At 25.1% G+C, this 17619-nt stretch overlaps 1 protein-coding gene across 2 annotated transcripts in view; it reads left to right on the top strand.

The window, feature by feature from the left end:
• The first annotated feature begins 5238 nt into the window (after positions 1-5238).
• LOC117167346 (E3 ubiquitin-protein ligase MARCH5-like) overlaps positions 5239-17619 on the top strand; it is a 33534-nt gene continuing 21153 nt past the window's right edge. The window contains exons 1-3 of one of the 2 annotated variants that reach the window (XM_033352206.1): positions 5239-5494; positions 11319-11529; positions 15387-15549. In XM_033352206.1, coding sequence (XP_033208097.1) covers positions 11364-11529; positions 15387-15549 — 329 coding nt within the window. In that variant the 5' untranslated portion in view covers positions 5239-5494; positions 11319-11363. The remainder of the gene's footprint in view (positions 5495-11318; positions 11530-15386; positions 15550-17619) is intronic. The other variant, XM_033352205.1, reaches the window with a different exon arrangement.

The raw sequence follows: 17619 nt of genomic DNA, 5'->3' as shown, positions 1-17619 counted from the left end.
GGCCTTGGTTTCTAAAAATAAAAATCCTTTATAAAAAAAAAGAAACGAATGACAAACATTGATTTAAAAATTTTCTCTTATTACTACTTCTAGTTTAAAATTCAGTTTCTGCAATTATAAGAGCTGTTATTTCAAAAAATTACTGCAATCATTTTTGCTGATCACCTATAACAGCTGTCACTGTACTTCAGGACTGAGTAGGTAGAATAATTAAAATACTGGTCGGTAAATTACGTTAATTTGGAGGTAAAGTACAGTATTCTTTTACGGAATGTACAGTTTTAATTAAACCGCAAAATTGTTTCATAAAAATTCTTTAATTAAAATTATATTCTATATTTAAATAATTCATATATTTGTTTGCTTGTAACGAAATATTTATTTTTCATCTCTGATTACATCCTGTAGTAATTAATTTGCGTAACACGTAATACTGATTTTTTATTTACGTAGTATAACCAATTTACGTATTCCGCGTGAAAAGTCTAAAGTTATATACACGAAGGTTATAATGTTATATGTAACTTCATTAACAATATTAGAAAATATTTTTTGCAAAGATATTTAAAAAATATATCTCATATACATTTAAAATTAGCATAAAGTATCCTCCCTCGGTGTGCGGCCATATTGCCACGTGACGTCACATCTTAAAATTAAGGACGAGTGAAAAATTGAACAAGAGATGATTGAACATTTTATGAAATAATTAAACGGTTGAAAGTTTCGCACTATTTGTAATAAATTCAATTTGAAATGCTTTAAATTAAATTTGATTGAATCTTCAACCAACCGTATTTATTTTTCACAGATCAGTTAATCTTTTAGCTGTGTAGAAATATGAATTCAAACAAAAAGACGAATTTTCAACGAATTTGATATTTAAACGAAAATGATTTTTATTTTAATTTAAAAATAGTTGAATTCAAACAAAAGACGAATTTTCAACAACAAAAATACTCATTTTCAAGGAAAAATGTAATAATTGATATTTAAATAAGAAGTATTTTTTATTTCAATTAAAAACAAGTTACGTCCAAACGAAAAGACGAATTTTCAACGTAGTTGAGATTTAAACAAAAAGGATGTTCAATTTTAATAAAAAAACAGTTGAATTTAAACAAAATGACAAATTTTCAAAAGAGAACAGAAAAGTATAGTTGAATCATCGTCACGAACTAGCTGATATTAGTTTCAAAAATTACTGATTCAAATTTATAGAGCCAAACTGTTACATTTTTTATTAAGAAAAAAAATGTTGAACAAATAGACGAATTTTTAAACCAGACAGGTGAATTTTCAACAAAATAGTTATATTACAACAAAATAATCAGTAAAAAAAGCCGATTCAATTATAATTCAGTCGCTAATTTATGTGAGCAACAAATCTTAGCTAAAATTGAAAGAGTATCAAACATTTGCATTTTTGAATCCGTGACAAAACGCCCAAACGACAAAGCGCCCGCCCAATGAGAGTCACGCTCCGTGAAAAAGGACCGCGAATCAGAGAGCGACTCACTTCATTGCGATGGATGTATGTCTGAGCACGTCCCACTCGCTCTCTGATTCGCGGGCTTTTTTCACGGAGCGCGACTCTCATTGGGCGGGCGCTTTGTCGGTTGGACTTTTTGTCACGGATCCGCATTTTTTACCCAAAAGATTAAGTGCCTACCAAAGCCATGAATATTCAAACCAAAAAGACAAATTTCATCAAAAACAGACAAATTTTCCAACCGAAAATAAGAATGAAAAAAAGGTTAATTTTCAACATAAAATTTGCAACATAAAATTTAATTTTAAACAAAAAAACGAAAGGAATTTTCAACAAAATAGATACATTTTCAATGAGAGAGATGAATTTCCAACTAAATGAATCCTTATCTTCAAGAATCAATTTTTTCAAAGTAATTCAACTTTTAACCCAATAGTTGTATTCTTGAACAAAAAAGATGAATTCTCAACAAAAAATTCAATAGTTGGTACTTCAACCATAAAAAGTTCATTCTCAAGTGGTTGAATTCTCAACCAAAACAGATTAATTTCTAAACAAACAGTTTCATTCTTAACAAAAAAAGAATTAAGTTTCTACAAAGAGATGCATTTTAAAGAAAAAGATTTCTTGCTATTCGAAGTGAAAGAAAATCGACACCAAGTTATTGAATTTTGAAGTCAAAAATACGAATTTTCTACAAAGCAGGTAAGTTGTTATTTGAAGAAAATTAAATTTTTAATAAAAAAAATTTCGATTAAAAAGATTAATTTTTTACAAAGAAGATACGAACTTTTAACAAAATATTTTTGAATATTTATTCAAACATTTTTATTTTTAATTGAACAGATGAGTTTTCGTATAAAATTATGAATCTTCAACTAAAAAAAACATGAATTTTTAACTAAGTTTTTCATCTTTAATCGTAATTTTTAGCGAAATAGTTGAATCCTCAACCAAACCCGATTCATTTTTAAATCTGCGTAGATTTGAATCAGTTAATATTTTTAATATAGTCAATCAGTGATTTTCACCGATAAATTAGAAAGTTTCACAGATTTATCTTTAAAAAATATCTGATTCATAGATAGAATTTATTCACTAATTGATATTAGTAAAAAAAAGTATTGTTTCAGATTTATAGAGAACTGAAAAGTGGCATTTAAAATTTTTTTAAATGCATTTCTACAAAAATAGTTGATTTTTCAGAATTAATTTTAGGGTCTGATCAAATGCCAGTTTGCAAATCATACCCAGAGAAAGCAATTTCGAAAATACAATAATTCAAAGAAAAAGTTGGTCCACAAAGAATATTTTCTAAAATAAAAATAATACAAAAAAGTGTATTAATTAAAATTTGTGCTTGTTAAATTGCTTCGAGATTTTTTTTTTGTTACACCGATACCATCAAAATTACGTAAAATTGATTTTAGGTGCTGATCAAATGCCAATTTGGAAATCAGATCCAGATATAGCAGGTTCGAAAATAGAATGATTAAAAAAAATTGGAATATAAATATCAGCATAAATTTCGTTTCTAGATTTATTACTGGTACAATACTATCACCAACAAGTGTTTAATTTATTTTATTGGTTGATCAAACCAAATTTTGAGATGAGGTCCAGAGAAAACATTTTCTGAAATAAAAAGATCCCTAAAAATTGTATCAATTAAAATTCGGGCAAGTTAATTTGCTTCGAGATATCTTTTTGATACGCCTATACCATTCAAATGACTCAGATAATTAATTTTAGGCTGATCAATCTCTAGTCTTGGGATAAGGTCCAGAGATAACGATTTTTCAAGAATTTTGATTAAAATGCACCAATTCTATCTGCATTTCCTGATGTGTATTTCTCCTAGGATCGATCTGTGTAAAAAACAATGATAATCAAGTTTTTAATTATAGAATAAAGGTTTAACTTATTAAAGTGATTAATAAGTAATGATTATTAAATTGTTAATAAGTAATTATTATTTAAGTTGTGACTGCCGACATTGTCAGTGATAAACATACAAAACCACCAAACATTTCTTTGGTAAAGAATAATCAATCGAAAGTATAATAAACATGCCGGGCTGTGAGTAAATGTAAGTAATGTCAATTTAAAGTTTACGCATGTAATATTTCATTAACTTTATTTAAAACATATCCTGTGTATTCATAACATACCTGGTCTTATGCCATCAATAAGCGGTAAACACAATTCACTCTTCGCCCACTGGAAGCGCAAAATATTATTACTATTTTATAGTATTTGTCACTCAGCAGACATTCCATAATGTTAATGGTACAGAAAGAAATTGACGTTTACTTCTCAGTTCACATGTCTCATTTCATTATTAATTAAACACTTTTATTATTTGCAATTACTATGTAACATAACCTATATTGTTTTCATGCTTGTATCAATTTGAAGTTTCGAACACAACTATGGAAACTATGATAAACTTGATCCGAAGATGCACGGACTTTATCGAATGGCCGATCCGAATGCAACTTTAAAGGCGTGAAATATGAAAATACCCCTGTATAATGGCTTCTCCCTTGCTATTGTGCAATTCGGGTAGCATCCGATTCGCCATGTAGGTAAGCCCCAACGCGTCCACCCTGTATAATACTTCCGTTACGCTTTTTCTATCACTCTATGGGAAGCGCTGACCAACTTTCAACTATAGGAATAGATCGTTAGTTTTCAATTAGTTCAAATTTTTTTAAATTTAATCAGGGACTGAATTCTAGATATGAATCAATTATTTCTACTGATAAATCAGTCAATTTTACTGATTTACTATTTAAAAATCGCTGATTCATAGCTAGAAAAATTGATTGTTGCATTTTTTAGTAAAAAAGTTAATTTCTACCAAAATAGTTGAATTTTCAAACCAACTAAAATTTAAATTTTAAAGCCAAAAAGATGAATTTTATAAAGAACATTTGAATTTTCTCGCCGAAATTATACATTTTTAACTAAAGTGCTTATTTTCTACTAAGAAGATTAATTTTCTATGAAGAAAGACGAATTTTCAACAAAAAATTTACACTTTCGACCAGAGATAAATTTTCGATTTATATGATGAATCTTTTATTGTAATAGTTAAATATTCAGTAAAAAAAAAAATTTCGATAAGAAAGTGAATTTTCAACAATAAATAATTACGGTTTTATTATTTTAAACCAAAAAGATGAAATTTCAACCAAAGAAATTAATTTTCTACTAAAACTATTTTCAAAAATTGATTTCGATTTGTAACCAAGCCAAAGAAAAAATATAAATTTTCAAAAAAATGGCGTCGTTTTGATACAGGTTTCAAAATTTATAATAATTTATATTATCACAGAATTAAATACTTGACAGCATTGTGAAAATATTGTAAATTTTCCCACCTGAACATTTGAAAGTTTTGAAACTTTGAAACGTTTCCAACGTTTCATGAAAGTTTTGAATTGTTTTAACTTTTGGCGGATGTTTTGAAATTTTCTAACTCTTCAAAGATAAATACACATTTATGGAAAAGGCAGCACTATTTATAAAGATCATTCAAAGAATAATATTTAAAACTTCACGAATCTTTAATTTTCTAAAGGAATTTTATCAATCTATCCAATTATAACGAAACAATTCATAAAATCAGTAATCATCGAAATAATCGAACGTTGTCGAGGACACATCCAATGGCTTAAGCGCTACAGAGGAATGCGATCTCTGATTGGCGGGTGGACCCTCAGGCTCCCCAGCCAAAAATCTAGAAACCAGAGATAGAAACTACTTTTTTCAACATACACAGTCCCTTTCTGCCTTTGTACACAAATACAAAGTATGGACCTGAGGACCTTGGACGTTACATTACATATCTTTTTACTGTAAATATCTGAAATTAGTCGTATCAGGGGACGTTTATAATTTGTATCAAGTTGTCCTATTCCCTCAACCCGAGAGAGCAAGCAATTTTGGAATTAATTTCACATTTACGACATTACATATATATACAAAAGTTTCCAGGTGAGTTTTGACCCTTCCCCATTGCATTAGCAAACGACTGTTATACATTTAGTGCATTTTGTAAATTCAGTTTTAAAATATTGATAATGAGATTTCAAGACATCACATTCTTTAGATCATTGCGCACTCTGCTTTCTGTATAACCTCACATATGTATGATTAGCACAATTATTCGTTACATTCTTGACGTGGTCCAATGGCAAAACATAATGTATATACAAACTCAATTCACAATTCAAATTGCGTAGTTTTTCTAATTTCTCAAATCATTTAGTATTTATGTGGAATAGTTTACGTGAAAATTTACTCTAATTAACATTAATTGGCTTAGATAAAATATCCATATGTCTGTTATCAAAATAAATCAATTTGGCGGATTCAAGTATTTTGTGTGGGATGATTTTTGTAGCATTTTCTGTATAAAAGTTTGTAAACGAATTATTTTAGTGAATTATCTTGGACTTTTCAGGGGATTTTTTTCAGTTTGGGAATTTTTCGAGAGAAAGCTTATTTTTCAACTGTAAAATAAAATTGAATAACAATGGTTCTTAATTTATAAAAGTAGCTTTATATTATGGTATTTAACTATTTGGTAGAAAAATTGTGTATTTTAATTGAAAATTAATTTATTTCGTTAAAAATGCATGCATTTTGTTGAAAAATCGTTTTTTTTTTTTTAAGAAGTTACATATTCATAATTTTAGCTAAAAATCATATTTTTGCTTCAAACTTCAACTGTTTCAGTTGAAGATTCATCAATTTAGTTGAAAATTCGTATATTTTGTTTATAAATCGTATTTATTGGAAGAAAATTAATCTTTTTGTTTGTAGAATTATCTTTTTGTTTGAAAATTCATATTTTTTGTTAAAAATTCATGTTTTCCACTTAAATATTTATAATTTTAGTTGAAAATTCTTCATTTTTATTCAAAATTAATTTTTTAACTGAAAATTTAACTAGTAAATTTTTTTTAATTGATGTTTTTTATTTCAAAACTCAAATTTTTAGTTGAAAATGTGCCTTTTTGAATTGAAAATTCAACTATTTCATTTAAAATTCATATATTTTGTTCAGAAATCATATTTTTTGTTTTATCTTTCTTAAAAATGCATCATTTTAGTTGAAAATTAATATTTTTCAATTGAAAATTTAACTATTTCGCTGATAATTCGTATATTTTGTTGATAAATCGTCTTTTTTTGTAGAAAATTAATCTTTTTATTTGAAAATTCATCTTTTTGATTTAAAATTCAACTATTCCAGTTGTAGATTCATCATTTGGATTAAAATTTAATTTTGAAACTGAAAATTTAACTATTCCTTTTTTCTTTTGGAAAATTGATCTTTTTTAGTTCAAAATTCAAGTATTTGGTTAAATTTTTTTGGTAGAAATATAATTCTACTGGTTGAAAATTTAAGTATTCTGCATAAATATTCATTTTATTTAAAAATTAATCTTTTTGGTTTAAAATTCAGCTATTCGAGTTGAATATTCATCATTTTCATTCTTGACGTGGTCAAATGGCAAAACATATAGAAACGCAATTCACAGTTTAAATTACGTTTTTTTATTTCTTAAACTATTTCGTATTTATCTAGAATATTTTACGTAAAACGGTACTTTAATAAACATTAATTAGCTCAGAAAAAATTACCATATTTCTGTTATCAAACTAAATCATTTTTTTAAGAGCATGCTCCCTTTTTTAAGTTGTAATATAAAATTAAAAACAATTATTCTTCATTTACAAAAGTAGCTTTATATAATTGTATTCAAATATTTGCTTGAAAAATGAACTATTTCGTATAAAAATTCATGTTTTTTGTTGAAAAATCTTTTTCTTTTTTTAAACAACTTGAATATTCATCATTTGATTTGAAAATTCATCTTTTTTGGTTTGAAGTACAACTATTCCGTTGGAAGTTTCATCGTTTAGTTTAGTTTGTTAATTTTTCAACCTAAAATATAACTAAAAATATAACTGTTGCATTTTTGTTTGGAAATTTTTTTTTATTTATTCAAGATGCAAATATTTGGTTGAAAAATTGCCCTTTTTAGTTAAAAAATCATTCATTTGACTGAACATTCAACTAGCCCATTTTTATAAAATTGATCGTGTTTAGTTCAAAATTCAACCATTTGGTAGAAAATTTACCTTTTTTAGTTGAAAATTCTACTATTTCGTTAAAAATTCGTGTAGTTTGTTCATAAATTGCCTTATTTTGTTTAAAAATTAATCTTCTTTGTTAAAAATTCAAACATTCCACAAAAATATTTATCTTTTTGAAAATTCATATTTTTGGTTGAAAACTCAACTATTTCAGTTTAAGATTCATAATCTTATTTTTCATTGAAGATTTAAAAGTAATCCCGTTTATCATGAGTAATGTTATGCGAAAAAATGAATGAAAAAGATTCACAATTAAAAAACATATTTCCAAACTGTACATAAATCTTTCTCGTTTAAAATTCAACTATTCCAGTTGAAGACTTATCATTGTAGTTGAAAATTCATCAGTTTGGTAAAAAATTAATTTGTTGCATATACTTCTAAAAAGGTCACCAAAGAATATTCACATTATACTTGGCCTAGGGGTTCCTTTTAGACCCCAGTTGAACGCACTAAAATAATTTTTTGGTGCAGCTCAATATAAATGAAGTTATTAATTATTTTGACTTTTGTTTGTTTTTTTTTTCAAAATCTCGAAATATATGGATTTTGGACAAAATATGATTCTTTAAAGTCCTAGATCTTGTCGGAAGACATATTTTTTATATTTATACTTTGTTTTATAAAATTAATATTTTTTTGAGAAAATTTACAAAAATGAATTTTTTTATTTTGTGTTACAAAAAACTTTTGAAACTTGCAATATTAGTTTCCAGAATGTTTTTAAAGAATACAATTTAAGCGTTGAAAATTATTTAAGACCACCACTAGAACGCGTGTTTTTTTGGGTGTTAGAAAAGGGGTTCGGCGTGAATGTGTGGACAGGGTGTGGTTCACATCCACTTTCGCCGACCCTCTTTTTCCAACGATTAAAAAAATCCACGCGCGCTAATCTTCTGCATTTTAAATGGCCCACATCTGAAAATTCTTTTCTCGAAAAATATTAATTTGGTTTTTCAAAGTAAAAATTAATAATAACTTAATTTATATGGATTTGCGCCAAAAATACTTTTACTGCATTCAACTAGGGTCTAAAAGGAACCCCTAGGGCAAGTTTTAGGTCAATATTCGTGGATGACCTTTTTGGTAGTATATCCATTTTTTTTTAAACGGGAAATTTAACTTCCATTTTGTTTTTTTAAAATTGATCTTTTTTAATTCAAACTTCAACTATTTGGTTGCAAAACACGTGTTTTTTGTTCATAATTCGTCTTTTTCGTTTGAAAATTAATCTTCTATGAAAATTTATCTTCTCTGTTGAAAATTCAAGTATTTCACTTAAATACTCATAATTTTAATTAAAAATTCATATTTTTGGTTAAAATTTCAACTTTTTCAATTAAAGATTCATAATTTTAGTTGAAAATTCATTTTTTTATTAAAAATTTGACTATTATAGTTGAAGATTTATTATTATTTTAGTTGAAAATTCATGAGTTTGATCAAAAATTTATTTTTTTAACTGGAAAATTAAATATTCGTTTAAGTTATCCCATTTAGCTAAAATTAAATTTTTTTAAATTAATCTTCTAAATTAATCTTCTTTTAAAATTTACCTTCTTTGTTGAAAAATTAAGTATTTAACATAAATATTCATTATTTTAGTTAAAAATTTATATTTTTTGGTTAAAAATTCTACTGTTCCCGTTGAAGATTCATTATTTTAGTTGAAACTCATCAGTTTGATAAAAAATTAATTTTTTAACTGAAAACTTTATTATTCCATTTTTTAAATTGATCTTTTTAAGTTAGAAATTCAACTATTTGTTTAAAAATAACTTCTTTTTCAGTTGAAAATTCAACTATTTCGTTGAAAATCCGTGTTTTTTCATAGATCCTTTTTTTGTTCTAAAATGTATAGTTCTGTTTGAAAATGAATCTTCTTTTTTGAAAATTCATCTTCTTTGTTGAAAATTCAAGTATTCCCCTTAAATATTCATAATTTTATTTGAAAATTAATATTTTTCGTTTAAAATTTAACTGTTTCAGTTAAAGATTCATAATTTTAGTTTAAAATTCATCTTTTTTATTTAAAATCAAACCATTCCAGTAGAGGATTCATCATTTTATATAAAAATTCATCAGTTTTCATAAAAAATTAATTTTTAAATCAAAAACTAAACTATTCCATTTTTTAAATTGATCTTTGTAAGTTAGAAATTCAAATATTTGTTAGAAAATTTGCCTTTTTCAGTTAAAAATTCAACTATTTGGTTGAAAACACGAGTGTGTTGTTCATAAATCGTCTTTTTCGTTTGAAAATTTATCTTCTTTGTTGAAAATTCAAGTATTTCACTTAAATACTCATAATTTTAGTTAAAAAATCATATTTGTCGTTAAAATTTCAACTATTTCAATTAAAGATTCACAATTCTAGTTGAAAATTCATTTTTTTTTTGTTTAAAATCAAACTATTTCAGTTGAGGATTCATCATTTTAGTTGAAAATTCATCAGTTGGATGATTTTTTTTTTAACTGAAAATTAATCTATTCCATTTTTTATTGACGTTTGAAAATCACTTTCTTTATAGAAAATAAATCTTTTTGTTCGAAAATTAATATTCTTCTTTGTTGAAAATTCAAGTATTTCACCTTAATATTCATAATTTTGTAATCGATTTAATGCTTTCACGATGATTTATTATAATAAAAAGCGGTGTTCCGGGTTTCAATCGCGTGTGAAGTTACGAATCTTGCCGTCTTGCCGACGTTTCTTGAATAGCAATTTTCACGAAACGTCGGCAAGATTCGTAGTTTTGCACACGATTAAAATCCGAAACACCTGTTTTTATTATTTATAATTATAGTTGAAATTTTATCAGTTAGTTTTATTTTATTTATGTATTTTTAAAATTTTTAATTGACTTTAAATTTTTATGAATATCAAATTTTTCTCATTCCCCTTTAGTTTCTCTAAATTAACGCCAATTTTACTGCAATTAATGGACATTTTTTGTATTTTTGAATTGCTTTCAATTCAGTATAATTTTTTTTAATTCATTTTGAATTTGTATGATTCCAATCAATTTTTTCGCACTTCCCTTCAATTGTTTTAAATACGCGCTAATTTGACTAAATTAATGGATTCAAAATAATTTCCCATTCTTTTGAATTTAACTTGAATTTTTTCTTATACATTTGATCAAATTCTTTTAAATTCAAAATAAAATTGGTCAAATTATGAAAGCACATTAGTCGCTTTCAGTCACTTTTTGGGTTAGAAATTAATCACTTTTTTCAATTAAATTGGGCTGTAGCAGCCCTAAAAATAATAAATAAAAAGTTTATAAATTTAAATTCAAAATTTCGTTCACTACATTTATAAAAGATTCTTGAATAGAAATTTTACAAGATTCAAATTTCGCTCTTTACATATTAATCAATAGGGAAAATAAAGAATTAAGTGACACTCTGTTTTTAAGGTATTCAATTTTTAATTCTTCATTTAGAAATTTTCCAATTTTGCTAGTTTCTAATTTGAAGTTGTTGAGTTTTTCATGCTTTGAAATTGACCAATCCTGATTATTTGATTTTAAAAATTCGTTTGATAAACTTTGAATCATATTATTTTTAATTACATTAAGAATAAATTCACTCAAGTCTGAGCAGCAAAGAAAAATGAATTTATCTGATTATAATTGCATTATTGCAGGTGAAAATGATAAAATCGTAAAGTACACTGTGTCGGGCAAGAAAAATGTCAGGAAGTAGTCCTCCTCAGGGTCATCCCATTTACGGTTTAGATAGGCATAAAAGGCTCGTAAGAGACATGGAACGAGAGCATAATTGGACAGCTGTAGAAGAGCATTTAAGAAGACTGAGCCGTTTAAGACCGGATAATACTCTCAGCGATTCCAATAATGGTATGAAAAGCCCTTTATAAAAATGAAGCTTTCTTTCTTAAAGTAAAATAAATTTAGCGATGATTGATCAGGATGTCTTCCCTACCTGGAAAACCTGGAATTGTCGGAGAACTTTTATGTACCTGGCAAAACCTGGAAATGTCAGGGAATATTTTTCAAATTCAGGGAATTTGTTCAGAAGCGTGCTTATTTTTTTTAATTGCAATATATAATTGAACAACAATTATATTTTATTGATAAACGTATTTTTTTATGACTTTATTAAACTATTTTGTTGAAAAATCGTGTCTTTTTGTTTGAAATTAAGGTATTTAACTAAAAATTTAACGATTCTAGTTTTCGTTGAAAATGTATTGATCTTGGTTGAAAATTAAAGTATATGGTTCAAAATTGATGTCTTTTGAAAATTTGTACTTTCGGATAGAAAGTTAATATTCTTGATTAAAATTTTATCTTTTTGCTTCAAAAATCAGGGTGGCCGCTGGACCGGGAAATTTTTGAGACCGGAAAGAACCTGGAAATGACAGTGAATTTTTTTACCAGGAATTTTACAATTTTGTAGAAAAAAAATCTGTCCACGTTTGATTTCAACATTTTTTAAATAATTAGTTGAATTTTCATGTTTTTCAATTATGCTATTATTTATTTTACGATGTTGAATTCAAAATTTTTTTACTTTACAAATTTTCCATTAGAAATTTTTATTTCTAAGCTTACATTTTTAATTTAAAGAATTTTAAAATGCTTTCTTAAAGACTTGAATAAATAAAAAATAAAAGCCTTTGATGTTGAAAATTTTGGATAAAAAACATTTTTATTTAATAAATAAATACATTTCTTTTATTTATCTGCACTTTAAGTAATAAAAAGTGAATAAAAAAGATTTGACAAAACGATTTTAAACCAGTTCAAAATTAAAAAAATTTTCAGATTTTAACGTTAAAACTTAAACGATTTCAATTTGAAAGCTTAGTCATTAAACAAATGTGAACGTGTGACTGAAAGTTTATCAACTATTCTCAACTTAAAAATAACTTCATAATATTTTATTTTAATCAAATTTAAAATATTGATTTACTCTGAAATATTCAATTTTTAATTTTTAATTTAAAAAAATATTAATTATTGAATATTTAGCAATGTATGGATTTTTTTAATACTAGTAAATTGAAATCAAATATTTAAAAGTAAAGAATATTTAACTGAATTGTTTGATATAGAAAATCTGGAATCGTTCAAATTTCGAAACATGATTAATTTGTAAGTGAAATTTTTAAATTCTTAAATTCTTTTAAATTCTTAAATTTAATTCTTAAATTTTTAAATCTTCTAGAGAATCTTTTTTTACAAATTTTGTTTAAATCTTTGAAAAACTTTTTAAATATTCTCCTAAAATAATTGTTTAAAATCTGCGAAAATCTACATTTTGTGTTGCGTGTGTGAGAGAGAGAGAGAGTGTGTGTGTGTGTTTCGACAGATATTTAGAAGTTCTGAAAAAAGTTCAGAAATAATTTTTAATTTAAAAGAACTTCTAGATTTCTCAAGATTTTGAAATAAAATTTTGAAGTTTTCCAAGGATGTTTAAACTATTTGAAAAGAAAAGAATTGAATTTCTAATTTAAGAAATTTTCAGTTAAATTTTTTTCAATTATACAATATTTGATGTTTCTAGCTTAAAATTCCTTAAAATTATATAATTTTGAAAATTTTAAAGTTCATTGATTGATTTTTTAATTTAGAGCATTGAAAATGAGAACATGGATTTATATTTTTTTATATGGAAAATCGTTAGTACCTTCAATTTTATACGCGTAAATTATTGAGAATTTTAATACAACATTTTTTAATTAAAAACTTTTAAATTTCAATTTTAAAATTCAAAATTTAACAGTTCCACTTAGAGTGCTTTCATTTGCATCCTAGTTTTTATCACCTCAAGTGGGAATTTTTTTAGCTTTAGTCTTCCACTTTTGTAATTTCATTGACCTTGAAAAATATTTGCGAACCGGGAAATGACCGGGAATTTATTACGTCCATACAAATTTGGATTTTTTAGTAAAAAATTTCGTCTTTTTTGGTAGAAATTAATCTTCTTGGTTGAAAATTTATGTTTTTGATTAAAAATTCAACTATTCCAGTTAAAGGTTCATGTCACTATTTTTCTAAAGATTTTTTTTTTTCGTTGAATATTGTTCTTTTTAAATGAAAATTTGACAATGAAATTTTTTTTAACAGTTTATTATTTTTAGTTGAAAATACATGCCTTTTTTTGTTTGTTGATAATTTGTCTTTTTTTTACAGAAATTAATTTTCTTGATGTAAAAATAAAACCTCTTGGTTGAAATTTAAATCCTTTTGCTAAATTTATTTTGATTGTTTTGTTAAAGTTTAATATATCCCAGTTGAAAATTCATGCTTCTAAATAAAAATGTATAACTTTGTTTGCATTTTTTTGTGGAAAATTAATTTATTGGACTGAAAATTTAACTATTCCATGCTTGGTTGAAAACTGATATTCTTTAGATAAAAATTTAAATATTTGGACAATAATCTTTTTTAGTTGAAAATTAAACTATTTGTTTTAAAATTTATGTATTTTACTGAAAAAATGGTCTTCTTTGGAAAAAAATTAATATTTTTAGTAAAAAATTCAACAGTTTCTCTGCAATTTTTTATTTCTGTTGACTGGAAAATCTTTCTTAGTTGAAAAGTTGTATTTTTGATTTGATTCCAATATTTTTGATTGAAAATAAAGATTTAATTTCCGTTACTTTGTTGAAAGTTAATCACTTTTTGTAGAAAATTTACTTTTTTGGTAGAAATCAATCTTCTTGGTTAAAAATTCAACTATTACAGTTGATAATTAATTTGATAATTTTAGTTGAAAATTTATCACTCTGTTTGCAAATGTAACTATTTTTATGAAGATTATTTTTTGTTCGTTGAATTTTGTTCTTTTTAACTGAATGTGTAACTATGACATTTTTGGTTGCCAATTTATTACTTTAAATTGAAAATTTATTTATTTATTTCGAAGTTTGTCTGTTTTTTATAGAAATTCATTTTCTTGGTTTTAAATTAATTTTTTTCTTGTGAGAATTCTATTTTCGGTTGGAAACTCAACTATAATAATAGTTTTAGTTAAGAATTTATCTTTTTGGCTTAAAATTCAACTTTATGTTTGTAAATTTGTTTCTCTTAGTTAAAAATTTTATTATTTTGTTTAAAAATTCATGTATTTTGTTAAAAAAATTGTGTTTTTGGTAGAAAAGGAATCTTCTGGTTTGAAAATTATTTTTTTTTTGGTTGAAAATAAAACTGCTTGGTTGAGATTTAAACCATTTTGCTAAATTTATTTTTTGTTTTTAAAAATTTCGTCTATTTCAGTTGAAGATTCATCATTTTTGATAAAAATTTATCACTTTTATTGGAAGAATTTTGTTTGCTTGACGGAAAATTAATCTTTTTTAATTGAAAATTCAACTATTTATTTGAGAATTTATGTAGTTTATTGTTCAAAATCATGAACTTTAGGTTAAGTGTTATTTAATAATCAATTAATTGACAGTTCTAATATATTTGAGAGTACCTTTTAATATAATTTGTCAAAGCTTTCTAAATTAAACATATTAATTGAATCCCTAGAAACTGGAAACAAAATTATTTATAATAAACTCGCTAAACTGTATACATATTCCGAGTCGATTGTTTTAAAAAATTATGAAAAATTATACCTAGAGAAAACTTTAGATACCTGAAAAGAAACCTGGAATTGTCAAAGAATTTCTTTCTAGGATTTAAGTAGATATACCGATTCTAATTTCACTATTAAGTACTTTTATTTTGTAAAATAATAGAAAATTCCGACACTCAAGGAGCAGACATATCGTCGGAAGAGGACACGACCCACTACACAGGATCTGATGCTGCCGATCATGAATTATCGGTTGATGTCACTGATGGAGCCTCTTCGCCAAATCAAACAACAGCTGGTATTCCTGCCTTAAGCTCAGACGAAGAGTAAGAATACGTCCATTTTTATTTTATTGTTTAGGATTTCCGCAAAATAAATAGCATTTACCATTACAGCAGGGATTCACAGTCCGTTCCCTTTTTCATCTAATCCCCTTTTTTGCTCCTTAGATTTTTTAAATAGATCTCAAAAAGACCTAAAAGCGAGACTCTATCCCCTTTTTTTTAAAAAAAGATATCAAATAATTTTTTTAAATCGTAAACAGAAATTTAAGATGTTAGAAAATAAGACGTTTTGAAAGAGGTTCTTTTTTCTGATAAGAATTTTCAATATTTTCCAAATAATTTATTTGCCAATTTTGTAGAATTCAAGGTTAATTTTGGGAGTGGCGAAATAGCTGACGATTCAATCGAGAAATTAAAAAGGGAAAGATAAGTCAGTTGTGTAGTTGTACATTTAAAATGTCTTTATAAGGGTAACAGGCTTCACAGACATACTCTAAAAACAGGATAAATAAGAAGGTTTTTTACGAAAATAGGGAAAGACATTTTTTTAAACCAAATTAATCTAGGTACTAATATTGAACTCAAATTTCCTATATTTAAAGTAAAAATATTTACATTTTCACTAACATAGACGATGTTTAACAAAATAGTTGAATTTTCAACCAAATAATACGAAATCAAAACTTTTTCTACAAAAAAGAACGCATCATTAACCAAAGAAATAAATTTTCAACTAAAATAATGAATCTCAAACCAAAAAATTAATTTATAACAAAGTAGTTACATTTTTAATCAAGTAGTTAAATTTTCAAAAAAAAATGTAATAGTTGAGTTTAACCAAAAAATACGATTTTTCCATAAAAAAGTTAATTTTTTGTCCAAAAAGAAACGAACTTCCAACTAAATGGATGCATTTTTAACTAACATTGTAAATCTTGAACAAAAAATGATTTTTTTAAAGTGGTTCAACTTTCAGCCAAGTAGTTCAATTTTCACTTAAAAAATCGAGTAAATATAATAATGAAATATTATCAAATTTACATTCAAATGAAGTTAATTGATCACGTATTTTATTATTATTCTTACAAACAGTTGGAGTTTTATCTAAAAAAAGAGTAAATTTGTACTAAAACATGAATTTGTGAATAAACAAGAAAAAATTGAATTTTCTACCATAATAGTATAATTTTGAACCAAAAAAGGTAAATTCTCAACGAAAATGGTAAGAATTTATATTGCACACAAAAAGATTTTAATTTTAAATAAAAAAACAGTTGCATTCAAAAAAAAGAAACTAATTCTTGATCATATAGGTACATTTAAAACCAAAGAGGTGAGTTTTTAATAAATGAAATGGCAAGAAATATAATACTTTAATCATAATATATTTTTATTTTTAATCAAAAACAGTTGAATTTATCTTTAAAAAAAAACCGAATTTTGAATATAATAGTTTAATCACCAAAAAAATGTAATCAAACAGTTGCATTTTTAAGCGAAAAAGATAAAATTTTTACAAGCAGGTTAATGTTCAAACCAAAAAGACGTATTATCAACAAAAAAATATTTTTCAGTCAAAAAGAAGTTTCAGTAAGACAGAAAAATTCAACCATATTGTTGAAATTTCAAGCCATTAATAAGAATTTTCTACAAAACCGTTGAATTTTCAACTATAAATGATGAATTCCCAACCCAAGAAACTAATCTTAAACAAATTAATCAAATTTTCAACCAAATAATAAAATTGCTAATAAACAAAAGATTAATTCTCAATCCAAAATAGGAGAAGGATTGCGAAGCCTGCCATAAATAAATAGGAATTTTGATTAATTTTTTTAACAAAAATGACGTAGTTTAATACAAATTTCGTAAAAAATCAAATGCATATTGTGGTAATAATTTTTATTTCGAAATCTCATTTTTTGATACAATACTTTGAAAGGAAAGCAATAATATTTTAGTTAAATTTTAGGTAAAAATCTAAAATATTAGTAATTTTGTTCCTCCTTCTGGCTTATAAATTATTATCGTTTTTATTTTAGTACGGGGAGTTTTCTTCAAGACATATAAATTTACTTGGAACAGGAAATTTTTGACATGAAACGAAAATTT

This window comes from Belonocnema kinseyi, chromosome 2, assembly GCF_010883055.1.
Source record: "Belonocnema kinseyi isolate 2016_QV_RU_SX_M_011 chromosome 2, B_treatae_v1, whole genome shotgun sequence".
Classification (NCBI taxonomy): domain Eukaryota; kingdom Metazoa; phylum Arthropoda; class Insecta; order Hymenoptera; family Cynipidae; genus Belonocnema; species Belonocnema kinseyi.
Note: the sequence above shows the minus strand (reverse complement) of the source record. Positions and strands in the feature narration are given on the sequence as shown.